Source organism: Capricornis sumatraensis, chromosome 7, assembly GCF_032405125.1.
Source record: "Capricornis sumatraensis isolate serow.1 chromosome 7, serow.2, whole genome shotgun sequence".
Lineage (NCBI taxonomy): Eukaryota > Metazoa > Chordata > Mammalia > Artiodactyla > Bovidae > Capricornis > Capricornis sumatraensis.
This window is the reverse complement of record NC_091075.1, coordinates 15,129,057-15,146,336: the sequence shown is the minus strand read 5'-3', so window position 1 is coordinate 15,146,336 and position 17,280 is coordinate 15,129,057. Positions and strand designations below refer to the sequence as shown.

The window sequence follows — 17,280 nt, the reverse complement described above, 5'->3', positions numbered from 1 at the left end:
GGGCTTACGCCAGCCTCATGCTAATCCAAAAGTCACAGCCTGAGGCATCACTGTGGATTTTCAATGAGGCTGTGTCAAGCAATAAATTAGTTTATTTCTGAAAATGGGAAAATAATATTATTATACTTGAATGATTTGAAAATGATTCATCAGTGATCTCTGTGTTTTTCTGAAATTAAATTGTAACTCAAATAATAGATACATGTTCAGGATATGACTGGGTGACAGGAAATATCAAGATAAAAATGAAAAACATCTAGTCAATTATTTCCTAAAATATTAAAGTTTGACATTTTGTAAAATAGCCCCCAGGTTGTAGGCTGATTTTTTTTCTTCTGTATTGACATGAATATTTGGCATCATGTAGACACAAAATAAAAATATCATGACTATAAGCGTAGGCTTTGGATTCATAGTTGCTATTCTTATTTTGTATCTTGCTTCGCTAGAGTCAGAAATTATTTGCAGCTAATTTGGCTACTAGCACAGAGGAATTTCTGTTACCTAAGGTATCTGAATACTTATTTAGGCCATTTTAAAAGCAAAGTCACTAAGTGAATAGGAAAATAATGGTTGTGATGTGAGTAACATTTCTTAAGAACAATATTGTGTATATCAAAATTCATTTCAAACAAAAGAGGGCAATGCAAAATGGTCTCAGAACTGCAGGATTTGATACCCAGCTTTACAGGAACAGTCTTTATTGTTCCTGTTATTTTTATTAAGCAATGGAAATTATGGAGAGCAGGAACAATGCTTTTTTTAATACAGTAAATAAGAAAAGAATCAATATGCTTCTGCTGTGAAAATGGCAGAAATTTCTAACTACGCTTTCATTAGCAAAAATGAAAGGAAATATGCTTTTCTCTATTTAAGATTTTCAGACTCATTTTTAAAACACTCAGAGTAAACCATTCTCTAATGCTCATATGATTTAATTTATTTTTTATATTAGTCTTACTGATAAAATTTATTTTAATTAAATTCAAATTTGGATTCCACTTAATTTTTTATTTTATATTCATATTTATTCTATTGTATTGTTTAACTATTGCTTTTTAAACTTTTTTTCATAACAATATAGACTGACAAAACTCAGTTGTTAAAGAGGATAGAAATAACAGGATAGTATGAATGATGTGGGATGAAATTGTATATCTTCTGTAAGAATTTCTCACAATATATTCATAGTTCCAAAGATTCAATATCAACCAATGCTATTTTTCATTTTGAAAAACACCCAAACTAAAACACAAATTTTAAAAATAGAAGATGTGAAGTTTTCTTGGGAAAAACATTCTTTATTCATAGTTATATTCTATGGCTGAAAAAATACTGTTGTTTAATCATATTTTGTTTTGCTTTAAAGCTAAATCAACTCAGGAAACATGGTTTTATATAAACAACCAATCTCATAAATAAATACATTGTTATAGTAATTAGAAATAATGTTGCCAAGAAATATAGGATATTTTACTTATTTCTATGTTGACTTATTTACCACTAAATTTAAATAATACCACTCAAACTTAAAAATCTTATTAAAGCATTTATGACCTGATTTACTTTGCCCACATGTTAGGTAGACAGTTACCATATGATTTTCTTCACTAATCCAGTGACTAAAACACATGGCGGTAAAATGCTTTACTGACTGCTGTTTTCTTTGCTTTCCATAGAGTGGATTCACCCCTTTGCACATCGCTGCCCACTATGGAAACGTCAACGTGGCAACTCTTCTTCTAAACCGGGGAGCTGCTGTGGACTTCACAGCCAGGGTATGGATTCAAATAGTTTCTCTTTTAATTTAATTTATTGGTTGATTGGCTATATTGTGTGGCTTGCAGCATCTTGGTTCCCTGAGCAGGGATTAAACTGAGCCCTCAGCAGTTAAAGTGTCCTAACCACTGGACTGCCAGGGAATTTGGCATTTCACTAAAGTAAAAATAAACAGTGATAAAGATTTTATTTATTTTTTTCTTAATGGATTTATCTGTGCTGGAGAAATTAGATTTCCTTTTTTTCTTTTCTCTTCAAATCTTAGGAAGTCATTATGAGCCAGGAAGTGAAAAGTAGTGTGTAAATTCACATGCACCCAGATCATTTTCGATAAGGAGGATGCTGATTCTGACATCAATATGAGCAGTTACATTTAAAGGTCACACCATGAATCGTGAATGAGAAGCTTCAAGTCAACAAAAAACTGTTAAAATGTTCAGTATAAAATATATAAGTACATTTATACTGTGTCCTAACAGTGATTATAGGGAACATAATTTGACATGGATTTTTTAAAATAAATTGAGAATTTGGTCATATGAGGAGTCTTATTAGCTAAAGATATTATGATGTGTTATAGGTTTAATGGTATACTTTCATTGGAAAGAATTCACTTACATGACAGATATAAAATTCAGTATACTTAATATACTGTAAATGCAATACTTGATTTTGCAAAATCATAGCATACCAAAAAATCAGTTACATATCCTTGACATCATGATGATTATAGAATAGCCAAGAAAAGAAATACATATAATTCCTGCTTACAGTGTTTTTGTCCTTAGAAGTCTTCTGCCCTGAAACTGTATTGACTTATTTTCAAGTTTTTCATTCTGAATTATTCTGAAGATGTTTTTAAGAATCACTTTTCCACTGGGTATTTATTGGCATATGTATATTCCATTTTTAAGCATAGCAAACTTTAGGATCCCAGAATCTTTAAGTGCATGAATGTTTTAAGAAAGATAGACTTTGGACTAGGTAGGATCTGAAATTTTGCTTCTGTTACGCAAAATTGCTTCCTTTGTGTCTTGACTGTGATGTGTAGATTCAGTACATATGTTGTAGTTATTGATTAACTTAGTTATGCAGTTTTATTATGTTTTTCATTCTCTATAGTGCTATGTAGTTTGTGTGCTTTTTTTGTTCCTTAAAAATCAAAAGCATTGAAGCCATAGAAACCTTGGATAAAATTGCAAAATAGGTCACAATCTCCTTTGTGCTCTTCAGCACCAAGCCATCACCACCATGCCCTGTCACACCCAACATGCTCTTGTTTGGTCTCTCCACTTTGTAGAATGGAATCACTCCTCTGCATGTGGCTTCCAAAAGGGGAAACACAAACATGGTGAAGCTCCTACTGGATCGCGGTGGTCAGATTGATGCCAAAACTAGGGTGAGTGTCTCTGTTCTTTGAATTTCCTACCATTATTATTTTTTGTATTCTTTTAATAGGCACTTTAAAATGCCAGTCCCTAAACACAAGCAATGCATTTTCAAGGAAATCACCTTCTTGGATTTGATTTAAAATTCATACATTATATAAAGGTTTTACATGATAAAGTGGCATTAATATTTGATCATAAGTACCCAGAGAAGCAAAATGCTAGCTCCTCAATGAGACAGTTTTTCAAGTTCTTGCTTCCTGATTTTCTGGGCACAAAGATCAAAGATTGAACTTGCTCATCTGTGATTTGGCTAGTCATAAATATCAAGAGCCCAGACTCATTAGGACACATTAAGCTACGAAAGTGTGGTTTTTACATAGAAATACTTTAAAACATGTTGAACATCTTTTGGGTTGAACTTTTCAGTTCCTAAGTCGTTTTTCTTAACTGGTTATACTGTAGGGATCTGAGCAGGAGATCTCTGGTTATGCTTATGGGAAAAAAGGCATACAGTTATTGCTAGGTTGCACGTTTACTCATGTCAACTTGCCAAGAGGCAGTGCCCTTCATTCATTTCAAATTTTTTGAGTGAAATATAGCTCTGAGTTTTTATGCAGTCCCCAAAACTAGATAATAAGATAGCAGGACAAAGGACTGTTTAAAGTGCAGACTCCGAATGCAGAATACTTGATTTCAAATCCTACCTTCTGCTTACTAGCTGAGTGATATTAACCTTTTACTTGTCTTTTCTAAACTTAGTTAGGCTAATAATACTACCTGCCTCATAGGGCTGTGTGAGAATCAACTCTTAGGTATTTTTTTAAGCGTTTTGTGGTTAGTCGCTCAGTTGTGTCTGACTCTTTGCAGCCCATGGACTATAGCCCACCAGGCTCCTCTGTCCATGGGGATTCTCCAGGCAAGAATACTGGAGTGGGTTACCATGCCCTCCTTCAGGGGATCTTCCCAGTCCAGGGATCAAACCCACGTCTCCTACATTGCAGGTGGATTCTTTACCATCTGAGCCACCAGAGAAACCCAAAATTACTGGAATGGGTAGCCTATCCCTTCTCCAGAGAATCTTCCTGGCCCAGAAAGCAAACCAGGTTCTCCTTCATTGTGGATTCTTTACCAGCTGAACTACCAATAAATTACTTAGCTACTCATAATTTTTATCATGTTATGGAAATGATGTACAATTACTTGCTTAAACATTAAACTAGTACTTTAGTGTTAATTCTCGAGTACATTTGATTACTCATAGACTTAAGCAAAACTTTAAACATCCCTATTATGTAAAATTCTGAAATGTATGGTGGAAGAAGTCTATATAAGTTAGTAGATAGAATATGTCCCTTATGATATTTTATTATCACTTTGTTTAATTCTGGGGCTTTGCTTTCTCATAGTCGAAGGAATAGAGATCTAATTCCCTTGCAAATCTTAAGACTAAAAAATATTTTAATAAATCATCATCTTTGAGCTTTCAGAAACTACACCAGTCCCAGACTATACATTTTGGTTTTTAATGACTTTAGACTACGTTGCTTTTTACATCTCATTTCTCTACGACATTTGGTCCAGAGCACTTGGGTCATCATGTGGGAACTCTGAAATTGTTTGCTTTGTCTGTCAAGATCTCTGCTGTGATGTCTAGTGTCTTTCATCAGGGTTTTATGTGGTTTCTGCCCTTTGCTTTGAGGGCTTGCCTTTTCTCTTGCTATGCTGTAGGTATGCAGAAATTGGAATAATTACATATAGTGTCACATGCTTTGCTTACTTGTTCTCTGTATTTGAAAGAAAGAGTTTCGGTGCCTCCTTCTTTAAATCCATTATTTACATAATGAGTCCCTTTACACTGACCTGTGTGTCTCTATTGAGACTCTCTAGTAACTGAGAGGACCAGTGTAAAGATAGCACTTTGAAATGCAAAAAAAATTATCTTCGCCAGTGTTTTAGGGATGCATGTTACTCTTGCTAATGCTTTTCCGGTATATTCATTCATTATGGAGGCGATTGATTTTGTTTTTATTGATCATCACAATATTTGCTTTGTCCTTTACAAGATGCTCTAATTTGCTTGCCCTTCATACATTTGCGTATATGATTTAAAAGGCTTCCCTTGTAGCTCAGTTGGTAAAGAGTCTGCCTGCAGTGCAGGAAACCCGGGTTTGATCCCTGGGTTGGGAAGATCCCCTGGAGAAGGAAATGGCAACCCACTCCAGTATCCTTGCCTGGAAAATCTCAAGGACTAAGGACGGAGGAGCCTGGTGGGCTGCAGTCCATTGGGTCACAAAGAGTCGGGCACGACTGAGTGACTAACACTAACACTTAACACTATATGGTTTAAAACTGTAACTGCAAATGAGCATTGCTTTTTCATAGAAAGGGTTCTGAGAAATGGATTTTTATGCTGGTTCTGTCAGTGTAAGCATTGCTTTCTTCTTCTTACAGGGAATATTTGGACTGTATTTCACCCAGTGTAGCTTTTAGATATAGCAAATAAATAGAATTTCACTCAGGAATTTATAAAGTGAAAATAGACTTTCTAATTGTACACATTGTGCAGACATTCTGTTCATTCCTTCCTTAAATAAATAATTACTGATTTCCTACCTGATGTTATGAACCCTAGTGATACAGCTGTTAACAAAGACAGACTAGATCTCTGTACTCAGAGATGCATATCAAGAATACCCAAGGGTTAGCAGCATACTGGTAAAAGTTTAATAATAAGCTCTTCAAAAAACTATAGACTCTGATTTGTAGCCTTTCCCTCTGGTGATTCGCATGGTGTAAATACTTCCATACTTCTATCATGGCCAACTAGAGCTACCAATGTCATATCACTGACGCAGAACTGAGAAAAGCTAGGCAAAAAATTGACTCTCACCGATTTGCGCAAGCTGATTCCAGTGTACCGTGGGATCAGTCACAATACTGAAGGTGGCACTGAGCTGTTCCCGTAAGTGAAAACATTTCCTCATTTCTCAAGTAGAATTTTAAAAGCTATTACATTCTTTAGGTTTGGGCTATAATTATTAGACCTGTATCCTTCTTACCAAAAGTAAAATCTCATAGAGGTAAATGCTGAAAATCCAGGACTATGTCTAGAATCAGGAGGCCAATGCATGGTTTGTTTTTTCTTTTGTCCTTTAAAAATATATTTTAAAATTTAAAAATGTTGTATTTGTTTTTGACTATCTTTTTAGGTAATATAATAATGTGTCTATAGATGAATTTTAAATAATATAAATGTTATTCTGTAATATTATATGTAAAGACTTTGGGGCAATTTAAAAAATCATACCCATAATTTCTCACCACTTTCACCGGCAGTATGTCAGTCATTGAGACATTTTGCATCTCAGAGGTATTCTCATCATTGACTAGAATCTCATGTGAAACTCTAAGACATTTTAACCAGAACCTTGGTTTACTAGTGTCTGAAAAACCTCATTTTCATGTTAAAACAAATGTTATAGCTAGTTAAACATGATATTATTAACTCAACTTTTATTAAAGGCATTATTCTTTTTATTCTTAAACTTATTTTTATCTAAATGTGGAAATACTTCCTATAAGGATTATGGTTAAAATGTTGAAATATGTATTTCAATGCAAGCAATAAAAATATACAAAAAACATTAAAGGATGATAAATGAAAAACAATGCATCAAAAAAAGAGATCACCCTTGCTACTTATTATTAGAAGTAATAATTAAAGTAGTAGTAGTGGCTATAAGTTATCATATACACATGCTTTTCTAGGCACCCTGTTAAGTACTATGCTAATATCATCTTAATTCATCTTCCTAACAACCTACCAAGTATTATTGTTTTCTTGTTGAGAAAATATGGTGGTTTTAATTGAGAAATGAGACTACCAATGTGAAAAATGAGTTTCAGAGGAGTTATATAACTTAACCAAGGACACACAGCTTAGTAATTAGCAGAGCTTATATTAACACATAGACTTCAGGATACATTGCTGGAAGAATAATCTAAGCTGACAGGGAGGAGAGGAAAAGATAAGAAGAGAAATGGTTGTAAGAAGCTAATGCTGTCGGTTCCTAGCCAGATACATGGTGTCCTTTTAAGGATTACATACATCGCGGTGTGATTTGAATGATTCCAGTGTGGTGGGGGGAAGAGAACACACGGAAGGGGCCTCTGAAGCGGGAGAAAAGGTAATCTTCAAATACAGTCTTAGGAATGTAAGTAAAAAAAAAAAAAGGGTAATGAACCGGTAATAGCTCCTAAGAGTAAAAAGAGTTTAAAACATTCTTGAATATAAAACATCTCGATAAAGATTTGGGGCAGGGGATGAGACACTGTACTTTTTAGAATATATCCAAAATCTTCCCAGATTGATAATGTTGGGCAACTTGAATTTGATACAATTTACATATCATTTATACAGGCAGATAAATTACATCACTAAATTGTAATATTTATTAGTAGAACCAATTATTTAACCCTTACTGCTCCTTGATATTCTGGTGGGTTTATTAAGTATTCTCCATATTTTCCTATTATTCTGAGCATTTTGGAGGTTTCAAAATGATTATGCAATGAATATTTCATATAATCTTTAGAAAGCAATACTCTGCCTTTTCTAAAAGTGATTTAAAATAGCATCCCTTCATCTTTCGAACAAGGCTGTAAGTTAAACTGGGTAAGAAAAACCATCCTCATTCAACATATCGTGAAGCTGAGCCTCAGGCAGATTCACCCAGAGCCTCAGGCAGATTCACCCAGAATCTGGGTTGATCCGAGACACACGCACACCCAGAGCTCAGTGGTTCCAGAGACCACTGGACATGCCAGACTGTGTGCATCATGTCTTCATTTACTGTGTTGGATTTCTCAAGCTCTAGATCTCCATGAAGCCCCCACCAAGAATATTTTTGAGATATAAAGTTGCATCTAATTGCTATTTCACTTATAATAGAGCAACCAGTGCTCAGTATGTCCACCACCAGTCACTGGTACCAGTGTACAAATGCGTCATCATGGTAATCACCTTGCCCACACAATTTTTCTTTTAAGTTCTTTTTGGCAAACTTTAAAATTAATTGGCATCTCAACTGCAGTAGTATATATATATATATATATATATATATATATATATATAGCAGAGAAGACAGTCTTTTCATGCTAATTCTCAGATACCCCAAAACTGCAGGGTTCTATTTTGGTTGCTAGTATCTCAATACTGGCCAAAAAGATTTAACAAAGCAAGGAATAGTTATCATTAAGGTCCTAGCCAAAATCGGAGGACACACTCAAATTTGATAATTTGACTAGAGATTATTCAAGGGCTTATTTACACCATTGTAGCTGGACTGAAGTGGAGGCAACAGGGAAGGTGGCATATCCCTGGGGCTAGTTGCCCACAGGGCTCATTACCAACCCTAGGTCTGAAAGGTGAGAAGTAGAAGAGGTCACCTGCCCTTCAAAGGAGAGGGCTGTACACGGAAGGCTGCTTTGGTAGGAGTGCACACTTGGTTAAAGAGTCACTGCCAGACCCAGCAGACCCTTCAGGAATTTGCTTCCATATCTTGCTGTGTATCCCATTGGCCAACCCCAGCCAGAAGCCAGGGGGCAGGGTAGCCCACAGTGGAGAAGGGTAGAGCACAGATCTGGGTAGCTAGCTTAGACATCACAGAATGTTTTACCAGGAAGAGTGTTGCAAACCAGATGAATGATATTCATTAGGAGGAAAACATAACCCAGAGATAGCAGTCATTGAAGCAGAAACACAAAAGATAGGCCCATTAAAATTCTGGATAAATCAGAAGCTTCTAAAGTCCTCTTAACTTCTTGTCATCCCTCATTTTCTCAAACACTGCATATCTTCTCAACCTCTTTTCCTGAGACGATCCTTTTTTTTTCTTTTTCCCTTTAAATCTGAAATCACTAGTAAATTTATGTACTCAGGGTTTTATTTTCTGTTTTGCTTCTTACCCATTGTTCTTATATCTTGTTTTATATATCTTATACCATATTTTCCATCTATTGTGCTCTTGGGCCATGTTACCCATAAAGCCCAAAAGACAGAGGGTACTTGGAGATTCAGTTCAGTTCAGTTGCTCAGTCATGTCTGACTCTTTGCGACCCCATGGACTGCAGCACGCCAAGTTTCCCTGTCCATCACCAACTACTGAAGCTTGCTCAAACTCACGTCCATCGAGTCAATGTGGCCATCCAACCATCTCATCCTCTGTCGTTCCCTTCTCCTCCTGCCTTCAATCTTTCCCAGCATCAGGGTCTTTTCCAATGAGTCAGTTCTTCACATCAGGTGGCCAAAGTATTGGAGATTGCCCTAGAGTTAAAAACTACCTGTGACATTATCAAGGTCAGAAAGTTTTATAAATAGCATAACATGCAGTTTTGTCATAATTTTGACAGTATTTTAATGCTATTTACTGATAATAAATTTAATCTTTGAAAAATAATTATGTATTTTGTAAAATGATGAAAATATGAGCAGAAACCTTTAGGAGAAGGTGAAAAAAAATGACCCTTTTTTTTTTTTATAAGCCTCATGGAGCATTTCAGAAGAATTTATCAAAAGTGACCAATCAAGAGAGAAGATAGATGGACAAGTTAGATTAAGAAGAATTTTTAGGAGCTGTGTTAGAATAACCAGAATGAAAATAGAATCATCAAATATCATCTCTGGGGGTGGCTCCAGGCTAGTAGGATTTTGAAGTTCAACAAATGCAGCACACTTTGCTTCTCCAGCTTCCTAAATATGCAAATTCATGACCAGCCACAGTTTCTTTTTATTTTTTATTTTTTATGTTGAACCTCCACACATGGGATTTCTCTTTCTCTCCCTCTTTCTGTTTTGTCTTTGCCTTTCTCTTTCTCTCTATCAAGATCTCTCTATCTTGTTTTCTTTCTTAAGTTTTCTTCTCTGTCACTTAACTGATCTGAGTCACTGGGACTGAATTTAGGAAACCCTCTCTTCAAGATGGCAGTAGATCCAATCTTGGTTGGTTTGTTTTAAGTGAACTCAGGCCTGTCTTTCATTCTTTTGGCAGGATGGGTTGACACCCCTTCATTGTGCTGCAAGAAGCGGTCATGACCAAGTGGTGGAGCTTCTGCTGGAGCGGGGCGCTCCCTTGCTGGCAAGGACGAAGGTGAGTTGTTACGAGGAAGACGGTGTCCAGCAAACTCTTTAATACATTTTTTGATAATATCTATTCTTGAAATCAAAGCATCAGCTGAGCACATTCTAGTTCCTCAATAGTTGTGTTTGAGGAATGAGTTGTAGGTATCAAACTTTAGAAATTATTTTAAAAAATACATGCATTGAGGTGTATTAGATGTGTCAGTTCAGTTGAATCTCTCAGTCATGTCCAACTCTTTGTGACGTCATGGACTGCAGCACGCCAGGCCTCCCTGTCTATCACCAACTCCAGAGTTTACTCAAACTCATGTCCATTGAGTCGGCGATGACATCCAACCATCTGATCCTCTGTCCTCCCCTTCTCCTCCTGCCCTCAATCTTTCCCAGCAGCAGGGTCTTTTCCAGTGAGTCAGTTCTTCACATCAGGTGGCCAAAGTATTGGAGTTTCATTCAACATGAGTCCTTCCAATGAATATTCAGGATTGATTTCCTTTAAGATGGACTGGTTGTATCTCCTTCAGTTTAAGGGACTCTGAAGAGTCTTCTCCAACACCACAGCTCAAAAGCATCAATTCTTTGGCACTCAGCTTTCTTTATAGTCAAACTCCCACATCCATATATGACTACTGGATAAACTATAGCCTTGACTAGACAGACCTTTGTTGGCAAAGTAATGTCTCTGCTTTTTAGTATGCTGTCTATATTGGTCATAACTTTTCTTCCAGGGAGTAAGCATCTTTTAATTTCATGGCTGCAGTCACCATCTGCAGTGATTTTGGAGCCCCCCAAAATAAAGTTTGACACTGTTTCCACTGTTTCCCCATCTATTTGCCATGAAGTGATGGGACTGGATGCTGTGATCTTAGTTTTCTGAGTGTTGAGTTTTAAGCCAACTTTATTTTATATTAAATGTATAACTTCCAATTATTTCTGTATTTTTACCTGCTGTTCTCTCTGTAGATAGAAATGTGAATATTACTGTATTCTGTGTAAATGAGGATATTATATATGTGATAACGTCTCTTAACATTGTTAGTCTACATTTTTATGATACTCTGAGATGGCTGTAAAACTCATATAAAATTATGTTTTAAAGAAGTACAAGTAGCAATACAAGAAAAGATAGTATAGGTTAAGCTGTCCAATGTTTATTTCTTAGACAGTACTATTAAAAAGAATTACTCACCAGTGGTGTTGGTTGATTATAATTGGGATTAATAGGTGATGTGAAAAGCAAAAGTCAGGATAGTCTAGCTACAGAGAACCATTAAACAAGCATATTGTTCTCTATGGCATAGTACATCTATTTGGTACTATAGTACATAGTACATTTATTTTGGTCTCATTTCATCGATGTTCATAGCCATGAGGAAAACTCTTATCCATACAAATAGAAACAGAGTGATGAGCTGATTTATTGGATATTTTCTTTGGGTTACCAAAAGATATTGTGAGGCACAGTTTGCAAATAATCACACAGAGTTATTTAATGGGAAATGTAACAACACTTGGATCCTTAAATAGAGCAGAAATTTAGACAGGGGGCATTTCTTTTATTTTCTCCCTATTGCATTTCTCCCATCCTTTGAACATGATTCATATCAACTGCTGCTGTAACTAGGGTAAGCTGAGAAAAATAAGGTAGTACACAAGTACATATTTTTCAACTTATGTTATAATTAAATATTTAATTGAAATCATTGGAGCAAAACCCAGCCCACAGGTTCAAAATTTGTATAGAATGAACTCAGTCTTTAGAGATGTGCCTCATAGGTCCTGAAAGAGTGGTTTCAAATCAGAAGTATATGAAGACAAAGAATAAATCATCTGCATCATTTTCATTCTCATATCTATGCTATGAATGTTGTAGAGATCTGCCTTTAAAATGCAACCTTTGGGGCTGGGTAATGCATACATAATTAAGGAAAATTTTTGTTGAGGAAATAGATTGAAATTTAAATGGAAGGAACAAAGTTTCACACTGGTCATGCTATAACTAATAAAAGACCTGTATCAAATGGAGGGTAGGCAGATAGGCCAGTCCACAAACTATAAAATAATCTCATCTGCAGAATTCGCCTGTAATTGTAATCACTAATGAGGACTATGGATTACCTTGATGGAATTTTTTAATGGCCTACTTGTAAAAATCAGATATCATTCATATATCATCAAACTGGTCTTCTCAGGAGACTCAGTGGGTAAAGTATCTGCTTGCAATACACGAGATCCAGGAGACACAGGTTTGACCCCTGTGTCAGGAAGATCCCCTGGAGAAGGGTTTGGCAAACCACTCCAGTATTCTTGCCTGGAGAATCTCATGGAGAGCGGATCCTGGTGGGCTACAGTCCTTAGTGTTGCAGAGAGTCAGACGTGATTGAAACGATTGAGCATGCATGCACACGTGCATCATCAGTCTATCGTAGTGAGTAGCTGCAGTGTGCCAAGCAGTGTTCTGAGCACCAAGGGACTATCAAGAAAAATAATATGCCATCTGTAGTTTCAAGAAGCTCGGAATTTACGTGGGTAAGATAGAGAAGGAGTTAGCTACAAAAAGTAGGACTATGTTTATGGTAAGGAACAGAAGAAAGTGAATTAGCCATCTTGGAGTGAGGTGACAATACTAGCCTGGAAAGGGCCAAGGCAACTAATACCAGACTAGCTTCCCTCCCTCTCCATATCTCCCAGCTTTGTATCATCTTTTATTCCTCCTTCAAGCAAATATTCATCTATTTAGTTGTCACCCTCCCTCTTTCTTTGAAAATTCAAATTCTCAGTAAACTGTGACTCTTCTCTACAACTCATCCTTTAAAAAAAAACACAACACAAAACATGTATCTATTATTTATTTGGATGCACTGGGTCTTAGTTGTGATGCAAGATCGAGTCCATGACCAGGGATCAAACCTGGGCCTCTTGCATTGAGAGTGTCGGGTCTTAGCCACTGGACCAACAGGGAAGTCCCCACAACCCCTGTTCTAATTGGTGATTTTAACAATCTTGGTGAGAGCAGTAGATGATCCTCACACTTGGCCTCTCCATTTGGTCACTGTGAAGCCTCTGTAATTTTTGTGTTTAACCTCCCCTTTGTCAAACCACCTCCTTCTCTGTTTCAGTGAATACTCTCCAGAAGCCCAACTCCAGAAAAGTGTTTATTGTGCCGGTGCCATTAGCCAGGTGTTGAACTGTCCCTCATTCACCTTATGCCCTCACCTCTATGCACCAGGAATTCCCTGGTTACTTGTACCACTTCCTGACATACTCATACACACTTGCTACATTTCACCCTGATTAAGTCCAACTCCCATTTTTGAGGCTGAATGGGGCTCTCTTTAACTTTGTAATCCCTGATGATCCCTGTGATCCCTGAGTCAGCCTGATGCTGCCTGACTGCACACTGTATTTTCCCTGCCATCTGATTATTCTGTACATTTTCATTTTCCTTCAAACTTCTTTGTGAAAAAAATTTTATTAGAGTATTGTTGATTCTCAGTGTTATGTTAATTTCAGATGTGAGTGTTAATTTCAGCAAAGTGAGTCAGTTATACATACACCCTCTGTTTTTTAGATTCTTTTCCCATATAGGCCATTGCAGAGTATTGAGTAGAGTGCCTATGCTACACAATAGGTCCTTATTAATTATCTATTTATTTTTAGTAGTGTGTATATATCAACTTCAATCCCCCAATTTATCCCTCTTCCACCCTTATCCCTCCATAACCTTAAGTTTGTTCTCTGCATCTGTGATTCTGCTTCTGTTTTGTAAATAAGTTCATCTGTGCCCTTTTTCTAGATTCCACCTATAAGTGATACCATATGATATGTCTTTCTCTCTCTTACATTACTCAGTATGACTAAAATGTGGGCCTGGTTTGGTTTTGATGTGCAGAATGGGCTGTCTCCACTTCACATGGCTGCGCAGGGAGACCACGTGGAATGTGTGAAGCACCTGCTCCAGCACAAGGCGCCTGTTGATGACGTCACCTTGGACTACTTGACGGCCCTCCACGTTGCTGCACACTGTGGCCACTACCGTGTAACCAAACTTCTTCTGGACAAGAGAGCCAACCCGAACGCCAGAGCCCTGGTAAACCTGGCCCAGTCCACGTTAAATGAACACAGATTGACACCAGCAAACCCACACTGATTGATCAATGATTGCAGACAGCAGCAGTGCATGGTTACAGATACGCAATTAATTCTAAATTTGTCACCTCCCACAAGTTGCCTGCCTACTTCATGCCTTCACAGTTTGCTGTTAAACAATGGCAGGGATAGGTTTAAGAGAACACCCAGGTAACATTGCCATAATTAGCAAGTCATAGATAATATGAAACCTCTGGAGTGATAAGCATTTTTAAATGGAAAATCGGAGTTGCAAAATAGGCAGTTACAAAAATAAGTTCTATACATCTCTATATAGAGTCAGAATAAAATTGTAAAAAAGCTAAACTTTATAACCTTTGGGGGAAAAATGTTTTAAAGTGAACAGATTTGACTGTGTAAGGTAACGTAAAATGTAAGCTGTAAAGAATTCACTCGGAGAGGTTCCTTATTGACCTGATTACTCAACCATAGACTAATAGAAAAGTGATGCTTTTCATCTTTTTACTTCAGGAAGCATTTTATATGAACTATTTCAGCAGTTGCTCAAGAGAAATCTGCAAGTGGTTGTCCCTAGAGCACCTTCTGTTTCCCTCACGGTCTAATAGTGATTAAGTCTCCTTGCTGCTCTTACATCTTAACCGTAATCATTGGAAATATTAGGAGTGTATTAATTTATGCCTCTTGTTTCCTAATTCTCTAACTAAAGGCAAATCCTTTTTTCTATTTGTTTATGTCAGTTAAATTAGTCTTCAGGCAATCAATATTTAAGAGAATGCATTAGAATTAGAAAATATTAGATCTTACTTTTATGAGGAATTTTCCATTGGAATCAACTTATTTATTGTTGCTTGGGAAACAACTATACTTTTTGGGTTATGTGCAATTACATGACATTTGTTTTCTTATAAAGAAAAAAGTACTCATTTTTAATTGGATAGTGGCCAATAAGCTTGTAAGATATCATACTCTAATCATTGAAGATCTTTTAAGTGCTACATTATACATGTGGTTATTTATATCTGGCTTGTTACATAGCTAATAGATGGGAAACTAGTTTTAAAATGTTGTGAATAATAATGTCATAGGTTAAAGAAAATTATATACTTTCCCAAGAACTGTTAATATAGCAAAATATTTTCTGATAAAAAGTCCCTATTGGGACATGCAAAATTGTTAACTAGCAGAATGGATACAGCTATTCTATATAGAGTCATCATTGTTCAAATAAAAATATCATACTTAAACATAACACATAAGGATTAAGCATGGGGTTAACAAATTTTTATGTAATTTCCCCCAATTCCTGCACATTATCCTAGTATGGAAAGTTAAAAAGTACCTTAAAGATTTCTCCACATTTCTTTGCTTTTAAGAGATATCTTCTTACAGTTATTTCAAAAATTCTTCATACTATTTTTGAAAATATTTCAGCACTTATTAATTTCTTTCTAAAACAAAATGTATCTTGATTGGCATGTTATAAAAATATATTAAAAATATAAGAAATATAACATGGCTATAAAGATATTATCAACATAAATAATGATTTCTGCTAACATGCAACAACTCCTCATAAAACATTTTAAATATAAACAGTATAACTTCTGGCTATAAAAAATGATCAACACAAATAATGATTTCTGTTAATTTGTAACACCTGTTTCCTAAAAAAATGTCGTAGCTAACCTGAAACATTTATTATAGAGGTAGTCATACATCTTAGATTTTCAAAATAAAACAGGTAATGATTTTTCGCTCTAAGAAATAGCCCATCATCAAAAAAAAATGTATTCTTATCTTTGAAGCATCTTTAAGCCATTTCATAATCTGTCCTATTAGTATACTTTAAACCATTTTAGAACTAAACTATAATTATGTGTGTTTCTTCCATCTTAGAAGAATAGGCCCACGTCCCTTTTGTTTTCTCTGTAACCGCACAACAATGCCATACCTGCCCCCCACATATGACACAAGCCGCCAGGAATACACCATCACTGTCTCTCTAACTCCAACAGCTACAGCATTTGAAGAAATGGTAACATTATGTGACGATGTAGCATTACTGCCTGCAGTGTGCCAGCATGGAGTTGTGTGAGACTCGTTTCTGCATGTTTTCAACTAACTTGATTGTCTTTTGCACAGAATGGTTTTACTCCACTGCACATTGCCTGCAAGAAAAACCGCATCAAAGTCATGGAACTGCTGGTGAAATATGGGGCTTCAATCCAAGCTATAACAGAGGTAGAAAAATGTTTCAGCTTGTCACGAAACATTCCTTGTCTTACTCCTTCTTCCCCTTCCTTCCACCCATCTTCTGTCCTCTCCGAGTCTGATTTATCTGAAGAAGCCCCAAGGCCCCCACCGGTGCAGAGGAGTAAAACTGCTGTCGCTTTGTTTCGCAGTCTGGCCTCACACCAATACATGTGGCTGCCTTCATGGGCCACTTGAACATTGTCCTCCTTCTGCTGCAGAACGGAGCCTCTCCAGATGTCACTAACATTGTGAGTATGGCTTGGGTCAGAATAACCACAGGAGAGAGAGCGAGAGGACGTGTGCGGCTGTGTGTAGAGATGTGTGTGTGTGTGCGATCAAAGCTCAGTGGCCGGCCGAGCTTTGGGAAGCACCCCTGTGATAACTTTATTGAAATAATTGCTAGAATGTCGCTGAGGAGAACCTCTATAGGGTAAGAAATATTTCCCACAGGACACTGGAAGCTGTGGAGCAAGACTGTGTCAGCTTCCTGGTGCAGACGAATTGGCCACACATCTTAAATACACTTATTAAAACAAAATGCGTTTTAAGAGGTTCTCTGAATGTGAATGAATTATTGGTTGGAATAAAAACTTTATGGCTCAATATACTTGT

General features: G+C 36.5%; 1 protein-coding gene across 2 annotated transcripts in view; it reads left to right on the top strand.

Annotated features, from left to right (window-relative positions):
• The window catches only part of ANK2 (ankyrin 2), a 247,787-nt gene that overhangs the window by 112,043 nt on the left and 118,464 nt on the right, over window positions 1–17,280 (top strand). For both annotated transcript variants that reach the window (XM_068974921.1, XM_068974920.1), the window contains 6 exons: window positions 1,680–1,778; window positions 3,080–3,178; window positions 10,220–10,318; window positions 14,198–14,395; window positions 16,558–16,656; window positions 16,818–16,916. In XM_068974921.1, coding sequence (XP_068831022.1) covers window positions 1,680–1,778; window positions 3,080–3,178; window positions 10,220–10,318; window positions 14,198–14,395; window positions 16,558–16,656; window positions 16,818–16,916 — 693 coding nt within the window. The remainder of the gene's footprint in view (window positions 1–1,679; window positions 1,779–3,079; window positions 3,179–10,219; window positions 10,319–14,197; window positions 14,396–16,557; window positions 16,657–16,817; window positions 16,917–17,280) is intronic.